The 24,262-nt window shown below is 56.7% G+C and overlaps 1 protein-coding gene across 2 annotated transcripts; it reads right to left on the bottom strand.

The window, feature by feature from the left end:
* Nucleotides 1-4,217: 4,217 nt before the first annotated feature.
* On the bottom strand, nucleotides 4,218-12,327 carry LOC108538210 (uncharacterized). Of its 2 annotated transcripts, XR_001888021.1 has the most exons (5): nucleotides 11,950-12,327; nucleotides 11,743-11,846; nucleotides 9,555-9,965; nucleotides 6,315-7,250; nucleotides 4,218-5,652 (listed from the first exon to the last, which is right to left on the bottom strand). XR_001888021.1 is itself a non-coding variant. In XM_017886168.1 (4 exons), the coding sequence occupies exons 1-3, from the start codon at nucleotides 11,786-11,788 to the stop codon at nucleotides 6,988-6,990; spliced, it is 720 nt and encodes a 239-aa protein (XP_017741657.1). In that variant the 5' UTR covers nucleotides 11,789-12,327; the 3' UTR covers nucleotides 4,218-5,652; nucleotides 6,315-6,987. The 2 variants fall into 2 exon arrangements, 1 of the variants encoding a protein (XP_017741657.1); XM_017886168.1 differs by having other exon boundaries at nucleotides 11,743-12,327.
* Nucleotides 12,328-24,262: the final 11,935 nt, after the last annotated feature.

Here is a 24,262-nt window from a genome sequence, read left to right as displayed (position 1 = left end):
TCCGCCTATACCTGTATCCCTCCGCCTGAATCCGCAACTTGCACATGCCCATACCTGCACCTCTGCACCCATACCTGAACTGCCTATACTTATACCAGCATTTTCATCAGGACCCTTTGGGGTTGAGGCTCTGAGCCCTGATGCCAAGGTCTCAGGCACTGTGGGTTATCAGTTGGCCCTGACAGTAAATGCAGCCTGCTTCCAGGGGCAGGCATCCACCCCAGCCCCACTCTGGCTGGCGTTCCTGCATAGAGGCTGCTGCGGTGCCCTGTGTGTGGGGAAGGGTGCACCTCCCCTGTGGTCTCCCTTCTGCGGGCCGGCCCCCGCCCCCACCCCATTCCGCCACTGGAGCCTGATATCTGGGGGTGAGGTCATCATTATTTATGGGATGGCCCTGCTGCCCGGTGGTGTTTGCACACAAAGACTCCGCTCTGGGGCTGTGCCATGCGGGCCGGCATTCCAGCACATTCCTGCGGCCCGCAGCCCGGCCCTGGACAATAGCTCACCCTCTCTCCTTTGCCGGGCCGGCCTCTGTGAACAGAGCACTGTTGACAGCCGAGGCTGCTCTCACTCCCGAAGAATTCCAAAAATGGAACAATGTACGCCCGGCCTGGGACTCTCAGGCAGCTGCTCAGAGCAGGGGCCCCGGAAGGCTGCGGTCTGGAACTGCCTCTGTAGCTGTCCGTTTGGCCGGCATTTCAATGGGAACCTGGGGTGGGGTGGGGCGGGGGGGCCTCAAGAAGAGAGGAAATAGAAAACACCCAAACCAACCTGGAAGCAAGCCAGCACTTCCCTGGCCGCACGATCCCCATGGTGAGGAGGCTGAGATGCTGGGCTCAAGCACACTGCGCTGGCCAAGTCTATGCAGGCACTGACCTTTGCCCAAGGCCTGTGAGTGGTTCCCCCGCTCCTAGATCAGCTCCTGCCTCACACAAGTAAACGCGGGTGGTAAGGAGGGGGTGACACATTTGAGCAGAGAGAGAATGAGGGGAAATGAGAGCCAGGACCCCTGCCTTCTGGTCCAGGGCTCAGGCCACTGCTGCCTCTCAAAGATCTATCCTCAGCCCAGGTGGGGACCACCCTGCTCCTGTGGACTGTCCCCCTGCATTGCAGTCTCAGGACAACCTCCGAAAGCCTGCTGTGGCTGGAGGAATGACCAGATCCGGACATCCACAGCCACTGTCCCAGAATTTCTCTTTCCTGCACCACAGCCGGTTAATTCTCTGCTGTGGGGACTGTCCTGGGCCCTGTAGGGTATCTAACAGCATCTCTAGCATCTGCCCTCCAGATGTCAGTACCAAGCCCCTTCAGTTGTCCCCACAACTGTCTCTCTGATGGGGGCAGAAAGAAAAGAGAGGAAAGAGAGAGCATCCAAACCACCCTCAAAGCAAGGTAGACCTCCTCTGGGTGCATGGTGCTCGTCAACTCAGGAAAGCACTGATAACACTGCCGGAAGTTGGTTCTGTAGCTGGTGAGGCGGCCACCCAGGACCGGGATGGCTCTGGCTCTGGCCTCATGCCCATCTTGGACTGGAAGGAAAAGACAGAAGGGCAAGTCTGCCCATGAGTGACACCAACACGGGAAAGCAGAGTTCGAGAAGGAGGGATGTAGACCCCAAGTTCCAATGACAGACTCCTGGAACCAGCTGTGCCTGAAGCTGTTCTACATCAATTAACCCTCTCCTTTTGGCTGTAACCAGTTTAAATTGGTGTTCTGTGGCTTGTAGCTGAAATGTTCTGGACCAACCCATCTTCTCCACCTGGTGGCACGCTGCTGTCTCTTCCTAGCCAATCTTGGTCAGCAAAAACATCCGCTGTTGCTGCAAGGGCTTGGGCTATCATGGCCTCCCAAATCTGGCTGAGCTTGCCTCATATTGTTAAAGCCCTGGGGGTGGAGGAGAGCAAGGCATCCTGTACCCCTCAAAGTCTGCCACCAGCATTGTCATCCTAGCTGCCCCTGCCTGCCCCAGGAGCTCCTGTCATCAAGCCCTGCCTCCTCTTTTCTTCCCAGACCTCACATCATCCCCAGGAGGTACTTAGGACCAGGGATCTTAGGCCTGGTGCAGAGGTGAGGACAGAGGTGCAGGAGCTGGGACTCGACCCCATGCCCTTCAAGTTCCCAGTTGCCTTTGTGAACGTTTGGGCCTTGGGATCAGCAAAGCCAGCCTCCCCTCCTGGCCACGTGTTCTTGCTGGACATGCATGGAGCCCCTGGAGGCCAGGGAGGGTGCGTCCTCCCAAGGGGCTTCACAAATTCCACAGGGAGCAAGGACCCACTCACTACGCAGCAGCCCCTGTGTGTGTGTGCATGCACGCAGCCGCACACCCGTGTGTGTGATCATGTGAGTATCTAGCAGGGGCTGGTGAGGGCAGCTTCTTCCACCTTCCAGGCTCTGGGTGGGCATCCTGGGGCATCTCTGTCCTTGCCCTCCTCACTTAAGACCTGCTATCCTGGTGCATGGCTTCTCCCAGCCCCAGGGCTTTGTGGCAACTTCCCACTGGTCACAATTATATATTGAAAAATCTTCCCAGAAGCACCGGGGGATTGGGTGGCCTTTCCCTACCGGGTCTCCAGAGGTTCCAGCCCTCTGGTTCCTGTCCATGCTTTCCTGCTGGAGGTGGGAGCTCTGGGGAAGCCACACTACTCCTCATGTAATTCTTCCAGGAGCGCAGCAGCTGCTGTGGCCAATTTGCCCCCAAGCCTGCCAGCCTTGTCTCACTGGCCAGTTGTCAAAGCCCAGACCCCAGGTCTCACCATGTTTTCCTCTGAGTGGGCCCTCGCTGTCCGGGACCACCTGCCACGCAGCAGGCACTTGAGCCCAGGACTTGGGCCTGTCTGGCAGGGCTGCTCCCCTGTTACTGTAAGTGCTGCATTTTGAGGAGTCATTTCCATGCCCCCGCGTAGTCAAGAAAAGGCCCCTGGGCTTGCCCTGAAAGCCCAGGTTGTGGTCGAGGTCTTTGTGTGCATCTGGCAACCACACAGCCCTTTGCCTGTGCCCTGCAGAAAGGCCGGCTTCTCCACCACCTTGTCCCTTCTGTGCGGGGTGGGCCTGGCCCTGCCATGCCAGAGAGGAATATCGGTGAAGCTGCCGGATGGCGTCACCGTGGGAAGAACAATTGGATGATGACAATCGAAGGAAGGTGAAAGATCTTGTCCCAGCCTTCCTGCTTTTGTGCGCAGTTGGCTCAGATGGGCACTGATAACTCTGCTGAGGGGTGGTCCTGCAGCGGGGCTGGGGTGGCTCTGGCTCCACGCCCATCTGTGCCACTCCTGCTTCTCCCTGTACACAGCAGGGGTCAGATGGCAAAGCCCTAATGGCTCAGGTGTGGCTGGGGGCACCTGGAGGTCCTGAGATGGGAAGCAGGGATAGAAATGAAAGGTTCTCACGCCCTGCCCTAGGGCTGCCCCTCGGGGTGATGGCAAGCAGGAGATGGCAGCAGCAGGAGAGCGGTGCTGCTGCCAAGGGAAGAGCTGCCCAGGCCCAGAGTCCCAGGACGTAGCGGTGCCCAGTCTTCTCGCAGAGCAGAGCACATCCCTGTCAGGTCTTCCTGTCCTCTGCTTACACCTGGTGGAGGAGGCGAGATGTCAGGCAACGGTTTCTTGAGATGTCCTAGCTGCCCTGGCCCCACACTGCTGGACAACTCACCTTCCAGAAAGCTCTCCCACGCCCTGGAGTCATGCTGCCCCAGGGGCCCCAAGGCCACCGAACTCCACCTCTTTCCAAACTTCCTTTGATGGTTAAAGCGCCCCCTCCACACGCCACGAACACAGCGCGTGAGCCAAGTTTTCGGCATGCTTTCGTCACTTTCTTCGTAACTGCCCAAACTTGGAAGCAATCCAGATGCCCTTCACAAAGCAGATGAGAGATCAACTGTGGTTCGTCCAGAGAGTGGAATATTATTATCCAGTGCTAAAGAGAAATGAGCTCTTAAGTCGCGGAAAGACAGGAAGAGCAATTAACTGCACGTGACTCAGTGAAAGAAGCTGATCTGAAAAGGCTACATGCTGTATGATCCCAACCCTGCGACATGCGGAAAAGGCAAATTGTGGAGACAGAAAAGGATCAGTGGCTGCCAGGGGCTGGGGGAGGTAAGGGGTGAGTGGATGGAGGATGGAGGACACTGGGAGCAGTGAAGCTCTTCTGCGTGATACTGTAATGGCAGATACATGTCACTCTCCATTTATCCAAAGCCACAGAATCACCACACCAACAGTGAATGTTTATGTCAACTACTGACTTTATAATAATGGGTCAATATTGGTTCCTCAATTGCAACAAATGTGCCACAGATGCAAGATGTTAGTCACAGAGAAAACTGTGTGTGTGTTTGGGAAGGTGAGATATGGTCACTCCGCACTTTCTGTTCAGTTTTGCAGTGAACCTAAAACTGCTCTAAGGAGTCGTCTAATCATTGATTTTTTTTTAAAAAAAAGAAGGAAATTTGTGTGCACCACATGCCGGCTTCAAATCCTCAACCGATTTCATCGCTGACAACAGTGCTCCTTAGGTTGTGCTGATACAGAGCCTTTGAAAAGATTCCCATGGGTTCCTGGTGTTGGTTAAAACGCCTTTTATTCCAATGCTGTGGCAATAGTACGGACACAAAACCAGGGTGAGTTCCTGGGCTGACATCTCTGATACAGCCCCAGAACCAAACCAAGCTGACAAATGTCACACAGAGTTGCAAAAGCAAGGCGATGCCTGTGGACAGCATCAGTGTGGTGAGTGACATGTTGCTGGGTCCAAGGTGCTGTCTGTGTGGCAGGTGAGGGACTGACGGATGGCTTGGGTGCCATTTCTTTGACATGCGGCATTCTGTGCCACCCTGGCCACTTTCTCTTTTTTCAGCCTGGGAATCTTCCCTGAAATTGCGATGCCAGTGGGCCTTCCCGGGTGGATCCATGCTGCGTTCTTATCCCTGCTCACAACCCACAGTGTTCCAGGAGGCTTCAGTGTGAGCTCAGAGGTCAGCAAGTCATCTTCAACCCCTGTACAGTTTCCTAAGGCTGCTGTGACCATTACCACAATTGCAGTGGCTTAAAGCAACATGTGTTATCTCATAGTTCTGGAGGTCGGGAATCGGACACCGTCTCACCGGGCTACAGTTGAGATGGCAGCAGGGCTGGGTTCTGCTGGAGGCTCCAGGAAAAACCCTTGCCCTTTCCAGCTTCCAGAGGCTGCCCACGCTCCTTGGCTCATAGCTCCTCCTCCATCTCAAGCCAACTGCACGTCCCTCCGACCTCTGCTTCTGTCCTCACATCTGCTCGGCTCCCCTGCCTCCTCCTCCACTTATAAGCACACTTGTGATGACGCTGGGCCCGCCGGACAGTCCAGGGCCATCTCCTCGTCTCAGGGTTCCTTAACTTTCATGCCTGAAAAGTCCCCTTTGCGGTGGAGGTCACACTGTCAAGGGTGACAGGAGTTAGGATGGGGCATCTTTAGGGGAGACATGATTCTGCTGACCACAGCGTCCCTCTTTCCCTCATTTCACATCCACTCAGTTCAGAACCCCACTGGCTCTACCCCGCCGTCACCACTGGGGCTGAAGCCACATCATGTCTCCCTAGAGGACTACCCCGGCTCCTTGTTGGCCTCCTGACTTCCATCGTGGTCTCTCTCCAGTCTCTTCTCACCCCAGCAGCCAGGTCGATCCTGGGAAAATGTGAGACCAAGCCTCCCACTAGTTCCTGCCTTCGAGGAAAATCAAAATGCTTCCAGTGGCTGAATGAGGCCCAACCCCGTCTGCCCATCCTCCCAGTTCCCTCTGCTCCAGCCCCACGGGCCTCTGCGCCCTCCTGCCTCAGAGCCTTTGCACTGGCTGCTCCCTCCTCCTGGGCTGCCTTGCCCTGTACCTCCGTAATCCCTGTCCACTGTGCTCCAAATGCCCCCGCTCCTCTCCGCACCACTTGTGACTTCTAGCAGAGCCCACTGCCCTCTTGCTCACAATCTCCTTGCCGGTCTCAGCAGGCTGAAGCAGTGCCATGGGGCAGAGGTTCTGCTCGCTGAGTTTGCTGATAGAGCAGGGCCTGGCTGGAGTGGGCACTCCACACAGATTGGTGCGGCAGGTGCAGGAATGGGTGAGAGGAGGCTGGTAGAGGCCTCAAGGGAGGAGGAAGGTACAGAACACTGGGCTGGCATATTCACTGGGTCTTCATGCCAAGGGCCCAGGGCTGGTTCCAGGCAGAGCAGGAGACCACAGCCCAGCTCCTTGGGAGGTCAGAATCCTCTCTCTCCCCGCTCACCCCACAGCTTCCCATGGGCTAACCCCATTACCAAGGAGTCTTTTGGAGCAAACTATTCATTGATTCACTTACCAAGCAAATGTTGACCAGGTCTGGTCAAGGGTGTGTGGATGCTGGGATAAGCAAGGACCTTCCAGAAAGTCCAAGTTCATGGTGGGGATGCAGGACGGGATGGTCCTGGTTGTACTAACCTGCTGTGCTCCAGGCACATTGAAGGTGTCAGCTCTTCATTCTCCCCCTGGAGCCTGCAAAGCTCAACCTAGCCATCTCCTTCATGCGGCGTCCCTGGTCCCCCACCTGCACCCTCACCACTGAGCCCTGCCAGCTCGCCTCTCCCACTGGTAACCTCAACCCTCCCCATCACAGGGTGTGTTTTGCAGTCTCCTTGTTTCTTTCTTCCACCAAACTGGGGGTCTAGGAGGTCAAGGCCTAGGGTCTTCGATGTCTTCACGTCCCCAGCAGCTGGCACACAGCAGGCCCTCAGAAAATGTGGATAAAAAAGAAGTGATGGCTGGCCGGCTGCATAATGACTTGACAAATGAACGAATTCCACCGGGAGGTCTTGCTTGGGCAGAGTCGCAGGGAGTGAGGAGAGGCCAGGTGGAGGGGCAAGGGGAGGTCCTTGCTCTGAGACTGAGGAGGGGTGCGGAGTCTGGAAAGGGAGGTGGGGCTAAGCAATGGTACTGCTGCGCTGCTGAGCGCCTGCTGTGCTGGGGTCCACCACTGGACTTCCCCAATGACACCATCAACTGGGCACCAGGGACTCCCACCGGGCCGAAGGTATCACGCTAGGAAGTGGTAGAAGTGGGCTTTGACACGAAGGCCTCAAAGGCCTGCCGGAGATGTCTGGACTCTGTCTGCAGGCTGTGCTCTCAGAGGGCGCACAGGGCACCCCCTGCCTTGAGAAGCAGTTTTGAGCCTGCCTCAGGGACCCCACCTCACCTGTGCTCGGGATCTCTCTGCTCTCACCTGCTTCCATTGTTTTAAGGCTTCCAGATGAGTTTGTATCTGGAAGGAAACAAGGATTCATCGGCAAATTGGATTTCTAGCTGCTGCAGGTACTGGGGAGCCATGGGAGGTTTCAGAGTCAAGAAGTACTGGATGAAAGGCTGTCTCTGTCACTCTTGGAAGCCCTTGACTTTTCAGGTTCTTTGTCTTCACAGCACTGACTGTTGGCTGTGTATGCCTCCGATCCTAGGCCTTGGCAGTCCTGCCAGCCTTACTGCTCTACACGACGGAGACCACAGCTTCGCACAACAGCCCATGCGGCAGAACAGGGCTCACTAAGGATGGGCCTCTTGCCCCAGAGGTGCCTGGGCTGATGGTGGGACAGCTTCACTCCATCCCTGGGGCCTGGACCAAATCCCCAAGGAGCATGTGTGAGGGGCTGGGGCGCTCCTCCTTGGCTGGGGTGTTGAGGGGCCAAGGGCTCCCCCCCACAAAACTCCAGGCCCTTTCTGACCTGTGCTGTGGAGGAACATCTCCTTGGGGAGGAATTCTCAGACAGTCCAGGCTGCAGGAGCTGACCCGGGTGCATCAGGTCCTGGCTGGGTGACCCGGGAATGGCACCCCCACCCCTGGGGCTGGAACCACTCACCCAGCCTGACCCTGGAAGCTCAACCTCATCACCCGCCAGCCTGACCCTGGAAGCTCAACTTCTTCACCCGCTGAGAGTGTCGGGCTGGGGCTGCAGAGGGCAAGGTGGGAGGCCAAATCCAGCCTGCCAGCCCCTGGGAGGCTCGGCCACTGGGGTTCCCTGTGAGGACAGCCACCATCTTTCCTGACTGCAGTCACAGAAGCCCGATGCATTGGATTGCGCCTTTTTGATTTTGCAAGTGAGAACTGCCCCCGTCCCTGTGGCGGAGCCTATGGTCTGCGGACACCTCTCGGCCCTTGGAGCACCCACTGACCGGTGCATGGGAGTCCGCAGCCCGCCTGCAGCCGGAGCATGTTCCCACTGCCCCAGGCTATTCTTAACAAGCCAAGCCTCTGGCTCCAGGGCTAAAAATACCACATGGGAGGCCTGTGGGAAAGCTGCCGCGGGCTATTTTAGTGATTTCTCGCTGGAGGTTTGGGGTCCCTGCATGTTGCCAGGACAGGCAGGGCACTGTGGCCTGCACCGCCCAGGGTCCTTCTCAGCCCATGTTGGGGCCCCTCTGTGTCAAGCGTCCTTAGCGCCCAACGGCAGCCACCTCTGGCGTCCAGGGAGGTGGAAGGGCCTGGGAGTCTTGAGCTCCCTCATTTCAGTTTCGGAGAAACGAGCTCCAAGTGGGGAGCAGGTGCCCAGGCTCACAGTGTGGTCTGTGGTGGAGAGACCAGCAGGTGCCCGGGGTCACAGTGTGGTCTGCGGTGGAGAGACCAGCAGGTGCCTGGGGTCACAGCGTGGTCTGCGGTGGAGAGACCAGTGGGCACCCAGGGTCACAGTGTGGTCTGCGGTGGAGAGACCCCTGGACTACTCCCTGGCATGCGAGGCCTGGTCCAGCTGTCTCCCATCCAAGGGGCATTTGGGGGCCACAGCCGTGGTGTGCAGGTTCTCACTGGGCTTCTTGGACCAAGGCTTAGCTTCCCATTACCTTTCTGCAGCCTTATCTGCCCACTTTCTTTCTCATGAACCTTTTCGTTTTTGATTTCCCGTCATCTCTCCCACAGTTTGCCAGGTGTGGCAGAGGGGGCTGTGGCCCCGCTGTGGGCATGCAAAACCAAGGCTCAGGAAGGAGAGGTGCATGTCAAGGCTACAGCTGTGCAGGGCTGGGCCAGGCTGGCTTCACCCTTCCAAGACTGAGCGTCTTGGTGGTGCCACTGGCGCTCATGTCGGCCCTCTCCTGCCAGTTCCCCATGCCCAGGGCCCCGTGCCATGCTGGTGACTGATGGCCACTGTGCTCTCATACTGGAGGGACTGGCTCCTGGGCAGCTGCTGTGGGTCTGCACCTATGAGCTGTGTGTCCCCGCGATGGGGCCCTGATGGACAAGCACGATGATCGTCCCCGACAGGTGGCACAACGTGCCATTGTGTGGGGCCCACCCTGGACAGGTCCATTAACTCCCCTGCCCCGCAGGGCCTTCTCCAGGGCTGGACAAAGGCTCCTTCTCTGTACCCTCCTGTTGCCGTGGGAGAGGCCTGAGTCTGATGCCCACCTCAGGGGCTCAGAAGAGCAACTGGGGTGGCTGGAGGGGCCCAAGCCTGCTTCCCAACACTGCCTGCCGCAGACCAAAGAGGCCAGACCTGGGTGTCAAAACGACTCCATTGCCCGTTGACCAGAAACCCTAGGCAGTCAGTCAACCTCTCTGGGCCTTGTTGTGTCTCCCTCTTACCCTGGTCCAGGGACCCAGGCCTGTCCTTGCGTGGGATCCAGACCCGGGGGTATGGTGAGTGGCTGTGCTCAGGGAAGTCCCCCTTGGCCTGCAGGACAGAGGCCCGGAATGCATCACGATGTTCTTCCGTGGCAGTGACAGCGGCAGGATGGAAGGACCCACTGCCAGGCCCATTAGGGTGGGACCAGGCCAGGGGAGAGGAGGGCCGAGGCCTGTGCCGTGCATGCAGGATTATCGGGGTCGCGGGGGTGGCATGAGACCCTCTTCCTGCCACTGGGCTGGGGCTGGGGTCCTGGCCCAGAAGGCCGAAGGGCCTTGGGCAAATTCCCTCCATCCATGTCTGTGCCTCAGTTTCCTCCTCTGCAGAATGGAGATTTTCAAGGCGGCTCCCATCTTGACCCATGTAGGGACCTGGGAGGACAGGGGACAAAGAGGCACAACCGGTTACCAGGCTATCACTGTGGGGAAGGAGATGGGGATGTCGGAGTGGGAGGCATCTGACGAGATTCTCTTTGGACAAGATTTCTGCCTGAGCCAGGACCTGCCTCTGGGAGTTCAGACAGCACCACCCAGACTCAGGAGTGCCTTGGGGGCCTCCACGAGAGACGCCCACCCACACCTGCCTGGGGAGCACCCTGCTGCCACTCAGGAGCTCCCTGCTGTGCCACACTGGTCCCCTTAAAACTAGAAATTCCACGACCCACAAGGAATCAGCCACAGGGAGGCCCAGTGCCGTGACTGATGGGGACCAGGACCCCAAGGGGACCACCAGGGCCAGCACACGTGGACACCACACGGCCCCTTCCTGAGGACAGGGCGGAGGCCAAGCCTAGCTCCCCGTCAGCCCTTACTCCGGCCCTGCCCCGTGGGGACCTCAAAACACCATCTCCCAATTCACAGATGAGAAAATGGGCCACAGAGAGGGTGAGCGTCATGGCAGACAAGATTTCTACCCTGGCTCCCGCGAGTGACTTTTCTGAGGCCCCCGGTGGCCTGCAGCCCTCACAGGGCTCCCTCTTCTTCCCATGCCATCCCACCCTGTCCAGCTGGCTCTCCTGGGCTTTCCAGACCCCTCTCTCCTCCCATCCTCCGCTCTCCTCCTCCCTCCCCTTTCCCTCTTCTGTGCCAGCTCCAAGCACCGCACCCAAGCCTTGGGGACACGGTGTGGCCTCCAGCATTCCTGCCCTGTTTTCATTTAGGGGACGCCCCCAAAATACTCCGCCTGCGGGAGGCGGCAGCCGCCCCAGGCCCCCTGGGAATGCGCTTGCAAGCCTTGGCTGGGCCGTGCTGGCAGGGGCAGGGAATGCAGAGGCGGCAGAGTAGCGGGGGCCAGGACCCCCCAGCACGGCTTTTCGGGTTAACGCGAAAGAGGAGACCGCGCAGCTCCGGGCCGGGAGAGGACCTCAGGAATGTGGTGGTTCAGAGCTGACATCCACATTTCCCTGTCTGCCTGGATCCAGTTCGGCGACAGTGGGGCAGTGCCAGGAGGAGGGCCAGCAACACAGCCAGGCAGCCGTCCTGGGGCTGGCTGGCAGTTCAAAGCCCTGCCACAGAGCCCCAGCCCTGCCACCCATCGCGGGGGCGTGTGGAGCTCCTCAGATGGGCTGGGCCTTCCTGGAAGATGATCCCTGGGACTGGGAGAGGCCCCTCCCCTGTCCCCATAGGCTGTGCCCTCTCTCCTCATCCTCAATCTCTGAGCAGATGGCACCTTCCTCAGGAAGACCTCCCAGGACAGCGAGGGGAGGGCGACTGCTCCTCCACCTTCCCTGGCCCTGCGTGTCTGCTCTGGAGCAAGCTCAATTCTAAGCGTTCCTGGGCCCACGGGCCCCTCGCGGCTGAAGCACGGCTTTTGCGCCTTCACCTGGTTTTGGAATCAGAAGCCAAGCTCAGGCAGCACCCGGGGAGATGAACGTGGGGGCTCCAGTGGGCAGGTGGACCTCGTGGTGCTGACCAAACTCTAGCCAAGTTTCAAGGCCCGGCTCTCAGACGCTCCCCCAGATGGCCCACAGCTGGCTAATATCTGGTGCTGAGATGGTCTGCCTGGGGCAGGACACAGACCTCACCACGGGCAGGATTTCTTCCCAAAGCTGTGCCATCCCTCGAGTCCCTGGGGATACTGGTGACAGTGCAGACCCCAGGCCCAGCAGTGGGGCTGCAGTGACCCACGGTTATCATGGGAACTCCATACCTGAGGTAAGAGCTTGGACCTTGGCTTGGGAGGTCCCAGGCTGCATCACCCTGGGCCTCAGTTTCCCCTTCTGTCATGCAGGAAGACACTGCTGTCCTGCCTGTCTGTGTGGTTAAGACAGGGTCCCCATTTGAGATGCCTCCAGGATCTCAGATAGCACCACCCTGACACAAGAGTGCCTAGGGGGCCTCGGCGAGAGATACCCACCCCACACCTGCCTGGCAGGCTCCCCGCTGCAGCTAAGGATGCAGCAGAGGCTAAACAAGGGGGTCTTGCTACCTCCCCGCTACAGGCAGGACCACGGGAGCCCTGGCGGAGCTCCTGAACTGGGCTTCCTGGCTTCAGGAAGCAGAATGGCAGCAGAAGGCCAGGAGGGGAACCCAACTGGCCAGGTGGCCAGTCCACAGATGCTGTACTTGCCTCCTGACCTCAAATATTGGCTAGGGCAGGCAGAGGGGTCAGCAGTGCTGGCCGGGCAGCAGGCGCCGGTCAGTCTGCTGCTGAGTGACACAGATGATGTCCTGGCTGGGGCCAGCCCCATCCCCCACCCGTGCTCCCCTCACCAGACAAGAGGCACCTCTGCAGCAAGCCAGAGCCTATGGCCAATGCCTACCCTCTAGCCCACGCCCCCACGAGAGGGTCCCACCTTATCAGCAGTGTTGTCTGCACCTAGGCAGGCACCTGGGGCTAGGGGCGGAGCTTCCCCTGGTTCTTCTGGTGTCTGGGACAAATATTTGTTGAATGAATGTTAAGTCCAGCGAGGTCAGTGGCACCATCAACCCTGACTCCGAGAATTCCTGAGCCCCCAGCACATTTATTCTCCCCGCCGCTGACCTTCACTGAGAGCGGATGAGAAGACCTTGGAACCCTAAGGGTCTGCGTCCAACTCCTGGCTCCATTACGTTCCTGGGGGAAAACCCTTTGCCTCTCTGACTCTCTGGGTCCTCGTCTGTGGCCTGGGCACTATATCACCCATTTGCTTGGAGGTCAAGTAAGATTTAGTGTGCAAAGCACCTGACTTGGAGGATCTGGCCATGAATTCCCCCCCGACCCCCACTTCCTGTACGCAGTGACATGCTGAGCTCAGGACAAGGTGTGGGGTGAGCGGTGGTGGTGGTGGGTGGTTCAGAGATTTGAGCACAGTCCGCTTGTGTCAAACTACTGGTCAGCTGTAGCAGATAAAACCGGGACACAAATCATTGTAAATCACACACACTAGAAGATTCTCTGCCTTCAGAGAAAACAAAGGAACCAGTGAAGCCTCTGGTGCTGTGGACGGCTTCAGGGAGGTGACCTGCAGATTGTCCTGAGTGCAGGGTTTGACCCAGCGGGAGGAGGACAGTGCAAAGCACAGACAGAAGATGAGACCCCAGGAGCCCAGGGAGCCTGCCCACGGCCACCCATTGCCGAGTGCTGCCCAACGGCCGGGCTCAGCAGCTGCATGGGCCAGCGCGACACAGGGCAGGCCCGCTTGGCGGGGTCAGAGGAGTGTCCTCTTCTCCTTCCAGAAACTGCTGGGCCTTTTCTTATGCCTGAAACACTCCCGTTTCACACTAGAGGTCCTTAAAAGCTGTGCCTTCATGAGGCGTCCTTTGTGAAAACGCCTTCAGTAACTGCTTTTGGGAGGCAGGGGAGTCATCTGAAGTTGTGGCATCTCAGAGTTCCCTTGGGACACCATTCAACAAGGATGTGCAGAAGGCAACACCCTTCTGGAGGTGGACAAGAAGCAGGTGCATGGGGCTCTGGGCTCACAGCAGGGGTGCAGGCCCGGTGGCCATCAGAAGACCCTCCTGCCGAGTCTGTGTGTGCCCATGCCGCGACTGTCCCTCCTTTCTCCCACAGAGGCTCTGTGTCCTCTCACTGGGCGGCCCTGACTCTCCTTCTCCCATGACCTCGTGTCTGGAGGCCATGCCCTGGCCTGTCTGTTTCTTGGCTGAGTGTTCTGAGGTCTCTCTCTATCTCGAAGCTGCAGAACGCAGGCTCTAAGGAGTGAGGCGGCGCCCCGAGAGCATCTTCCCTTCCCTGGAGCTGACACGGGGCTCACAGCAGGTACATAGGGCCCTAGTTCCCCTTTACTTCGCAGTTGGGAACCTGAGGCCTGGGGAGCGGGAGCTGCCCGTGTGGGGTCGTGGAGTGAGTTGGGCATCACCCAGAGCCCCAGCCAGCCTGCCCCCGCGGGGCCCTTGGCTTGGCTGCCTTAGACAAAGGCTCTTCTTTGAAGCGCCTGAGACAGAGCCCCTGGTTTCAGGCCCCAGCCCACCGGGAGGCACCCGCCTCGGCAGCTGTCTTCATTTGCTGCCCACCAGCCGGGCCGGCCCGGACCTTGGTTTATTGTCATCTTCCTTGCCAGAAATATGCTCCAACAAATGCTGTAAACAAACGGGACAATTGCAGACCATCACGCTTGGATTTCTCTCTAATATGCATAAAATGGGGTGCGGCTGGGACTGCCTGACCAGCAGCCTCTGCTAAGCAAAAGCCCCCTCTGGATGTGGGCCTGACCACAGCAGGCTCTTCCCCTCCTCTGAGCCCACAGCCCTCGAGCCTGGGTCGCAGACAGGTCCTGATGCTATTCTACCTTCAGCCTACCCATGGAGAAGGTTTCTTCATCTATTTAGTAAACACTGACCTAGTGTTTGCTAGGGGTTGGCACTGTTCCAATATCCTGTGAATGTCCCTCATTTTATCCTTATAAAAACCTATGAGGTAGGGCATATCATGATCCTACTTTATAGAGAAGGAAACTGAAGTACAGAGAGGTTAAGTAACAGGCCCAAAGACACACAGCTAATAAGTGGAGGACGTGGAATTCCACCCCAGGCTGTGGGCTCCAGAGTGTAAGTTCTGGCCAGAGAGAAGTTTGGGAAGAGGAATCCATGGGGCAGAGGACGTGGAGTCCTGATGAAAGAAAGAAGGGGACTCCAGACCCTGGCAAAGCAGATGACTGCCCTCTCTTGCACAGACCTGCTCTGGGCAGCGTTGCTGGGACTCTGGGAAGCAGTAAGTACCCACGCTCCCTCCTTCCATGGACCTCCGAAGTGTCTGTGAGAGTTTAGTGCTATGGGCTGAATCACATCCCCCCACAATTAGTATGTTGAAGTCTTAACCCCCAGGACCCTAGAATGTGACATTATTTGCAGATAGGATCTTTACAGATGAAATCAAGTGAAAAGGAAGCCACTAGGGTGGGCCCTAATTCAATATGACTGGCATCCTCATAAGATTAGGACACAGACTCACAGAGAGGAGCAACCTTGTGAAAATGCGAGGAGAAGATGCTGTCTACGAGCCAAGGAAAGAGACTGCAGAAGAACCAGCCCTGCCACACCTTGATCTTAGATGTCCAGCCTCCAGGACAGTGAGAAAAGAAACATCTGTTTGTAAGCAACCCAGTCTGCAGAAATTTCTGGTATGATGAACTATATAAATCAATCAGTGTAACTTCCTTCTCTCTCTTCCTTTCTTCCATCCATCCATCCATCCATCCATCCATCCATCAGTCCATCCACTCATCCATTAATCCACCTACTCATTCATCCACCTACTCATCCATCCACTTACTCTTCCATCCATCCACTCATCCATCCATCCACTCATCCATCATCCATTCATCCACCCACTCATCCATCCATCCACTCATCATCCATCCACCCACCCATCTATCTATCCATCCATCCATCCATCCATCCATCCATCCACTCATCCATCTATCCATCCATCCATCCATCCATCCATCCATTCATCCATCCACTCGTCCATCCATCCACTCATCCATTCATCCATTCATCCATCCTCTTGTCCATCCATCCACTTGTCCATCCATCCACTCATCCATCCATCCGTTCATCCATCCATCCATTCATTCATCCATCTACTTGATATGGTTTGGTTGTGTCCCCACTCACATCTCACCTTGAATTTTAATAATCCCCATGTGTCCAGGGCAGGGCCAGGTGGAAATAATTGAATCATGAGGGCGGTTTACCCCACACTGTTCTCATGGTAGTGAAAGAGTCTCACAAGATCTGCTGGTTTTATAAATTGGAGTTCCCCTACGCACGCTGTCTTGCCTGCCACCATGCAAGATATGCCTTTGCTTCTCTTTTGCCTTCTGCCATGATTGTGAGGCCTCCTCAGCCATGTGGAACTGTGAGTCCATTAAACCTCTTTCCTTTATAAATTACCCAGTCTCGGGTATGTCTTTATTAGCAGCATGCAAATAGACAAATACACCACTCATCCATCCATCCATCCATCCGCCTACTCATCCATCCATCCATCCATCCATCCATCCATCCATCCTTCCATCCATCCATTCACCCACCTCCCTCCCTCCCTATCTAAAGGGCTTACAATCTCAAAGCTGGCAGAGACCTTACTTGCTGGATGGAGCCTGGTGTAGCCCTTCCTCTGTAGGGATCTCCTGCAGGTGTCCCCAGGGCCTCTCTGTGAGCCACTCTGTTTGCAGATGCTCAAGCTGCCCTCTGCCCTACAGAGCTCTTCCCTCTTGCCTTGGGGTGTTCATTGGGCTTGGCTCCTCCGCAGGGGATGGCACTTGTCACAAGGCGGGAGCTCCAGTGCCTATGGCTGCCCCCAGCCTCAGCATTCCCAGAGGGCTGCATGGGCCTCTATGTGAGGACCTGGTTCCGGGAAGGTCTTTTGCCATGGTGAGCTGCATCAGCCTGGACTGTCAGAGAAGCCCTCTTGGAGTGACTGCTGAGTTCGAGGGGGTGTGTGGGAGGTCTGGCTCCTTTTGCCTGGGAGACCTGAAGTTGGCTGGACTCTGGACCTTTCAGGGCCCCTGCCACTTGCCCAGAGTGTATCTGACGTCCCAGGGTGCGGCCTGAGAGCTTCTGCTGGGAACTCCTGAATTGAGTGAGGGCAGCCATCACAAGCCCCATTCTAACGGTGGCAGAGTGTGGACTCTGATGTGTGGACCGCTAGGTCGGTTGAGTGGCACAGCCTCCTGGCGCCTCCTCATCTGTCAAATGGGAAACGCTAGTAACACTGGCTGCCCCAGCGGCTGCCCTGATGGAAGGAGGGAAGCTGGTCCTGGGCTTGCAGCCATGCTTGGTGTGAACATGCTGTCTATAGCGTTGCCAGCACAGCCCCACCTCAGCCCTATGCCCAGCACGCTTGTAGGTGCCTGGCACCTGACATACAGTTGCTAGCGAGCTGTGCACTCAGGCATGGCTCTGTCCCTGGACTGGGTGGCAATGGGGCGACCTGAGGGTTCCTTGGGAATCCTGAGGGTTCAAGGGAACCTCGGAATCAGAGAGGCCTGTGCTACCTCACACCGCATTGTCTGCAGGCCCTTGGCAACTCCTGACCTCTCCAAAACTCTTCTACATGATGAGGTCAGCAGGGTGCCTGCCGGCATTCCATCCAAGTTGCGGATCCTGCCCAGTGCCGGCTCAGCACCAGAGTCATCACTGTGGTGACCTGAACACTTAGGTCCATGATTCATAGCAGGGAGGAGGAATTGAGTCTGGATGATGATGTCTGCAGACCTTTCCTAACTGTTTCACAGAGAAGAGGGTTGAGGGGTGCAGACTCCCCGTCAACTGCATCCTGAGGGTGGGACTGTCAGGTGAAGGGAAGCTCTCAGAGGACTTCTCAATTTCCCAAGACGCAGACTCAAAGAAGAGGATACAAAGGGTCTGACAACCCTCCAGCCCTGTCTGAGCAACTTTTTCCCAGCATGCCAAGGGGACAACAACATTGACTCTGATCAGGGTTCTGGGTGCCCGTGATGTCTGCAGCCGCACACCCAAGGGCCTCCAGCTCCTGTCTATACCAGCACAGACTCCTGGGAACTCTCCCTGGGAAGCTGACGGGGTCCTGGGATGTGCTCAGGGTCAGGTCTGCGGAAGGACCCTAGCCAGTGTTGGGAACCGCTGCTGGCTCCGGCCTGGGTTAGCTGTGTGGCCCAGGCTTGCCATGTCACCCTGCCTTCCCCTGGGAGAGAGGAGGCCAAGGCAGCCAGGAAACACCTCTTTGTCTTGGTGCCCACGGCTGTCGGATAAAGCCGTTGAGCCAGCCGCAATTGGGACATCCAGACTGCTTTTCCAGCCATGCCAGGCCTCGCCCCACTGTCCCGTTTGCCCGAAGGGGGCTGATGAGTTTAGTAATGTTTACTGAGCACCCGCCCACCTTGTGGAGCTGACAGCCAGGGAGAGGAGTTGGCTGCAGACTTTGCCCTCACAGGCAAGACAGCCACACCTTGAACTCTGTCTCAAGGAAGAGAGTGGGCAGCTCACCAGAGAGGCCAGAGGAGGCAGCAGGAGAGCCTGGGGAAGGTGGGGGTCTCTCCAGCCAGGGGCTTCCTGAAAGAGCTGCCTTCTGAGCAAGCCCCCCAGGCTAGGAAGACGTGCACCTGCTGAGCTGGGCAGGAGAGGGTGGCCCAGGGGAGGACCCAGCAGGGGTAGAGGTTTGGAGATGGCAGGTCCTGAGGGAAGTGGAGGGTGGGTATGCACTCTGGGGAAGGTAAGGCTGCCTGCGGAGGCCGAGAGTTCAAGCCAAGTGGCTGGAGGCTGTGACCCTCAGGGTCCGGGCAGCCAGGCAAGGAGGAGAGGAGAAGATGCCACACTAGAGAAGCTGGCCCACTCCACCCCTTTGTCTTCTCCTCATCTGCAGCACCCTTCTCTTATACCAAATGTGCACAACAGGGCGTTTTTCTGCTTATAAGAATAATACATGTTGATTGCAAAAGCAATAGGGAAAGCAGAGAACAGTTAGGGCACCACAGGCAACCTCGGCAGAGACCATCAGAGCTCACATGCTCACGCTTAGATGTGGTTCCTTCTGGTCTTTTTTATGTTCTTCTACACATATACCACCCACTTGTTTTTTCTTTTCTCTCTCTCTTCTCTCTCTCTCTTTTTTTTTTTTTTTTTTTTTTTTTTTTTTTTTTTTTTTGAGACAGAGTCTCACTCTGTCACCCAGGCTGGAGTGCAGTGGTGCGATCTTGGCTCACTGCAACTTCCGCCTCCCGGGTTCAAGGGATTCTCCTGCCTCAGCCTCCTGAGTAGCTGGAATTGCAGGTGCCCACCATTATGCCCATCAATTTTTTGTATTTTTAGTAGAGACAGGGTTTTATCACATTGGCCAGGCTGGTCTTGAACTCCTGACCTCAAGTTATGCACCTACTTCAGCCTCCCAAAGTGCTGGGATTACAGGCATGAGCCACCGCACCCGGCCCACACTTGTTTCTCCTAAGTCACATCACAGTGTTGTTTTGTAACTTATATTTTCACAAGAAAACATATTATGATATCTTGCCGTCTGATTACTGGATTTTTGGGTTGTTTTTTTTTTTTTTTTTTTTTTTTTTTGAGATGGAGTCGCGCTTTGTCACCCAGGCTAGAATGCAGTGGCCTGATCTCAGCTCACTGCAGCCTCCGCCTCCTGGGTTCAAGTGATTCTCCTGCCTCGTCTCCTGGGTTTAAGCCATTCTCCTGCTTCAGCCTGCTGAGTAGCTGGGATTACAGGTGCCCGCCACCACACCCGCCTAATTTTTGTATTTTTTGGTAGAAACAGAGTTTCATCATGTTGTCCAGGCTGGTTTCAAACTCCTGACCCCAAGTGATCCTCACCTCAGCATCTCAGAGTGCTGGGAGTACAGGCGTGAGCCACCTTGCCCAGCCTAATTGCTATTTTTTGGAAACATATTCCTTTGCGAAATGTTAAAACACATCCATCTGGGGAGGGACGACGCCAGCCCAGCCCCGAGCAGAGGCATGAGTGAGGAAAGACAGGAGCAGGCGGTCAGGGTGCGGGAGGCAGGTCCCCAGGGACTTGCAGAGGCTTGGGCTCAGCAGAGGGGTGGGGGCGGGGGTGTAGGGCCTACCCAGGGGTGGGGACTCTGATCCCTCTTGGTGCCTGTGCAGGGAGCCAGCGGGACGGAGGACGAGGACCAAGCAGCAACTTTCCAGCCTCCGCTTCCTTACTCGGCTGTTCCCTTCTCCTGTCTCACTGCCCCACACGGCTGTCCCTCGTCCTCTGGGAGCCTCCATTTGTCTGATCATCCTATCCACTAAGGGGTCCCCCAGCAATATCCTACCTCACCCCCAGTCTGTTTTCTACGGAGCAGTGGCGTGATCTGCAGTCATTTTGTTTTTCATCTGTCAGCAGCCCCTCCTGGACCCATGGAGAAAGGACTTGCACCCATTTTGTCCAGGGCAGTGCCTGGCACGAAGCAGACAGGTGCTTGTCAGACAGGTATCGAAGGAACCATTCCTCGCCCCAGCCCCACCACAGGGGCCGTGGCTCAGAAGGGCCCTGCACGTGGTTGGATGCTCTGATCGTCCTGGAAGGGGGGTCTGGCATTTTCGTTTTGCACAGGGCTCCACGAATCTCGTAGGTGCCCTGCTGTTCCCACATCCTGCCCCTTAAAAAGTCCTGGGCAGGAACCCTCTTACCTCGGGCTGTGGTGGCTTGGGCTCATTCTTTTCCTGAGCCCAGTTTCACCCCGCAGGGTGCAGGGTGCTGGCTACGAGTCCTTCTGCCCCACCGCACCTCAGCCAGATGAGGGCACGGTCGGGGTCTTCATCCCTTCAACCTTGACCTCTGCTCTTCACCACAGGCAGACAGGTTGTGACAGCCTATGAGGACCCCTTGGCTCCTGGAGCCTTCCCTCTCCTGGAATAGAGATGACACTGTGCCATCATTGAAATCACCTGAAAAAACGATCTGTTGCAAAGCTCACAGGAAGTAATGGAGTAACCTTACATGATAAACTGTAGAGTGTGGTAAGCGCATGAACAAGTATCCGGGACCCAGCGAAGCCCCAGGCTACTGGGCTTGAAGCCAGAGGAGAAGAGGAAAGGGCAACCTGTTGTAGGATCTAAGGCCTCCATGTGCTTAGCCCATGGCTGTCGTCATGGTGACGTGTGCACACGATGTATCTGAGCCACCCTTGTTCTTGAACGCGGGCAGTGAGTCCCACGGTGATGTGGCATGTCACGAGCTGAAGGAGGGGCGCCTGCATTCAGGCTTATGAACCAGCTAGACAGCCTTTGGACTTTTTGGAGCCTCAGTTTCCCACACTGAGCATTGGAGTGGAATTCCCAGGGTGCTTGAGGTTGAAAGCCATTGGGAATCTAAAATGTTTTGCGGACAGCGAGACCCTCTGTGTGAGTTAAGAATTCTCACTCAGTCCCGGCAGGTACTCAGAGGGATCCTTTAACTTCTCCAGAACATTCTGCAGGTGAGCTGGGGAAGCCCACCGGCCCTGGCCTCACCCCCGAGCCCCAGCCTTCAGCCTGGGAATGGTCTGGCCTCTTCCTTGCCCGCCCGCCAGACTGGCCTCGCAGGACACTGGGCGGGAACCCAGGAACCCTCAACCATGCCACCCGCTATGTGCTTCCCCAAGAAGCGCTCCCTGTGGCCTAATTTGAGAAAACAATGGGCCTCAATCCATATTAATGACCCTCAAGAGACCCTTTGTCCGCGGTGCACAGGCTATAATCAGCGGGGCTCCGGGGACTCTGGCCTAATTTGGAGGGACAGGTTTTATCATCACCCTTGATTCGGGTGACCCAATCTGACAGGCCCACGACCCCCTGTATGCAGGGTCCACGTCAGAGATGGGCTTCCTCCCAGCGGCCCACCCTGGCGGGCTGGGGAGAGGGAAGGGGGAGGTGGTGGCCATGGGGGAAGTTTGGGGTGAAGAAGGGGTCACAGCCAGACCCCCGCTTGGATGGGCCTGTGATCCGGGTCTCGGGAGGAGCAGGATATTGATTAGATCAGTGAATGGTGTGGAGGCAGCTCTCCCCGGGCACGCGCTCCCAACCACCCACCAGCAAGCGTCTGTTGCCTGCCAGGGCTGGGTGGGGACTCTGGGACAGGCTGGCTGCCCAGGAGGGGCCAGGCAGGAGCCAAGGGGCTGGCTCCAGGGACTGCCAGGAGGGCCCCAGGGAAAGGGAGCTGGGAAGCATTTTGCCTGCCTCCGGCCTGAAGTTGCGGAAATGTGTTTGCAGGTTAGGGCCGTGGCATCCCGGTTGCACCATTTAAGCGCCTACGGGGTGCCAGACAGATGACACAGGACCACTTCATTTAATGCTTCCCTCAACCTTCCCAGGCCCCGATCCCTACGTTCTGGGTCAGGAGGTCCATTCTAGGTCAAGAGGTGGGCGAAGGCTGGCGAGACAAACCCAGGGACTAGCTCCTGAGCCCCAGAACCTGTCCTCACCCACCCAGGAGTCCCCTGCACGCTCTCCAGGGTGTGCGGTGCGTGGCTGCTGGGTTTGGGTGCATTAGAGCCTGAGGCGAGAGTTTGAGTCTGAATTCTTGCTACAGACTGAATGTGTGCATCCTCCCCAAATCCATATGTTGAAGCCTCAACTCCCAATGCAATGGCATTTGGAGAGGGGGCCTGTGGAATGTAGTTGAGTCCTGAGGGTGCGGCCCCGTGATGAAATTAGTGCCCTGATAAGAAGAAGCCCAGAGAACCAGCTCTCTCTCTGCTCTCTGCCGCACGAGGACCCCACAAGAAGATGGCCACCGGCAAACAGCCTTTGAATCTGCCAGTGACTTGGCCGTGGACTTCCAACCTCCAGAACTGTAAGAAATAAATGTTTGCTATTTAAACTGCGCAGTCTGTGGGGTTGTTTTGGCAGTCTGAACTGATGGAGACAGCATCTGATTTGGGAAGTGACCCTGGGAAGCAATGGGAGGGGACAAGGCTGCTTCTAGGGGGCTGGGCTGGGTTCAGGCTCTCGGTCTGCGTGAGGCCTTTCTGCTTCCTGGGGCCGGCAGCTGCTGGGCAACTGCTCTCAGCGTTGGCTCTGTGCAAGGACAACTCAAACCTCTGCTCCCGTCACTGCTGCCCCTGGCCCGTTGGCTGGAGCCCAGCCTCTGTGGGGAAGGAGGTGTGCATGTCCAGGTGAGGAACAGCAAAGTCACACAGCAGAGGGCGTGGATCCAGGAGTGGGGAAGGCCTGGAAACCATGGCACCATCCATCACACCATCCTCCAGGTTTCCTCACTTGCTTTGGGGACAACCCTGAACTCCTCAAGGAGGCAAGGAAGGGCTCCTGGACTTGTCCCTCCCTGGCCACCTCTGGCTGTGCCATCCTGACACGTGGGTTCAGGCTTCTGTCTCCTCCAGAACCACTACCCTGCTGTGCCCATCCTGTCAAATCCTGTGTGTGATTTTTGCCTAGGGTCCCCTCATCCAAGAAGGCTTCTTGGACCCCACTGTTGGGGCAGAACACCCCTTGTGTCCCCCAAAAGCACCTTCCACAGAGCTCCTGCGCAGCATTGCCTCCACTCCCACCTCTGAGGTTTCTTTGTGCTCACCTCGCCTGCCAGATCACGAGCTTTGGGGCTCAGGAAATTCTGCTAGGCCCTGGGGGCAGCAAGGAAAGCAAAGTAAATAATAATAAATCATAAACAAGATCACTTAAATAAGGTAATTTACCCTAACATCCCCGAGACCCAGCAAAGCTTCTGGCTCATGGTAGGAGACCCCCACCCTCCCAAAATCGTGGCATAAACACAGATGAAGGAGATGGGTAGACAATTCCTATTCTGGAGTTTTTGGATCCAGAGGAGAGGCAATCTTTACAAATATGGTCAACCTGTGTCAGCCAAACAGCCCCAAGTCCTGGCCTACTTCCCAGCCCTGTGCTCATCTGGAGGGGGAGACCAGAAGGGGTGAAACATGGTCCCCACCCTGGAGACACTGTTGGAGATGAGACTGTGTTACTGCCAGGCAAGGGTGTTATTAATTTGATTTAGTTCATTTCCATTCAACTCAGTTAATTCAATTCAATGCAACACAGTCTCATCCAGTCCAACTGAGCAAAGGTTTTCCAAGTACCTCTGAGGGTGGCATGCTAGCCTGGGTCCTGTCTGCACTGTGAGATGTAGAGTAAGTGCCTCCTTGTCTGCCTTCCTGGCCCTTCCAATCTAGTGGGGCCAGAGTCCACAGGATAGAGGGAATTGTCAGAGGTGGGCCAGTGAGGTAGCCATGGACGTGGGCTCAGGTCTGGGTACCATATTTTCCTGGGGCAGCTTTTGCATTCCCATGGGCTCACCTGGTTAGAGCAGGGAAGAGCCCATGTGGTCCTCGTCTGTCTCCTAGCCTGTCTGCCATTGGACTGCCAGCTGTGTGACGGTCAGCTCCCTGCCCTGCTTTCTGAGTCTCCTCTGCACAAATCTCAGGGAATGAGTGAATGATGCTGTGAAGTGGGGCTTTCCACTCCCTTTTGCAGAGCTCTTTCTGCTACACTTCAATGCCTCTGCACTATAGGCTGACATGGTCAGGACAGGCTCCAGGGCAGTGGGTACTTGAGCTGAGCTTCTAGGGTAGGGAAAGAATTGATACTGGAGAAAAGAAAGAAAGACAGTAACTGTGTGAACAGTGGCCTTTTTAGCTGCCTGGCACTGTAGATGCAATTAATTTCTGCATTACAGACCATCCCAAATAAAAGGGCTTAAAACAATGCCTGAATCTTTAGCTTGGCAGGTGAGGCTGGGCTCAGCTTGGTGGTTTTCTGCTTTGGGCTGGGCTCAC

Source organism: Rhinopithecus bieti, unplaced genomic scaffold, assembly GCF_001698545.2.
Source record: "Rhinopithecus bieti isolate Rb0 unplaced genomic scaffold, ASM169854v2 scaffold_1014, whole genome shotgun sequence".
Classification (NCBI taxonomy): domain Eukaryota; kingdom Metazoa; phylum Chordata; class Mammalia; order Primates; family Cercopithecidae; genus Rhinopithecus; species Rhinopithecus bieti.
This window is presented reverse-complemented; position numbering and strand designations above follow the sequence as displayed.

Excerpts from the sequence above, each read along its gene's own strand:
- LOC108538210 (XM_017886168.1), bottom strand. The coding sequence starts at position 11,788 with ATGCAGCCTGGGACCTCCCAAGCCAAGGTCCAAGCTCTTACCTCAG. Across the intron at positions 9,966-11,742 it reads GGTCCAAGCTCTTACCTCAG|GTCCCTACATGGGTCAAGAT; the intron begins GTATGGAGTTCC and ends CTGTCCTCCCAG. Across the intron at positions 7,251-9,554 it reads GCCTGGGTCCCTGGACCAGG|ATACAAACTCATCTGGAAGC; the intron begins GTAAGAGGGAGA and ends GTTTCCTTCCAG.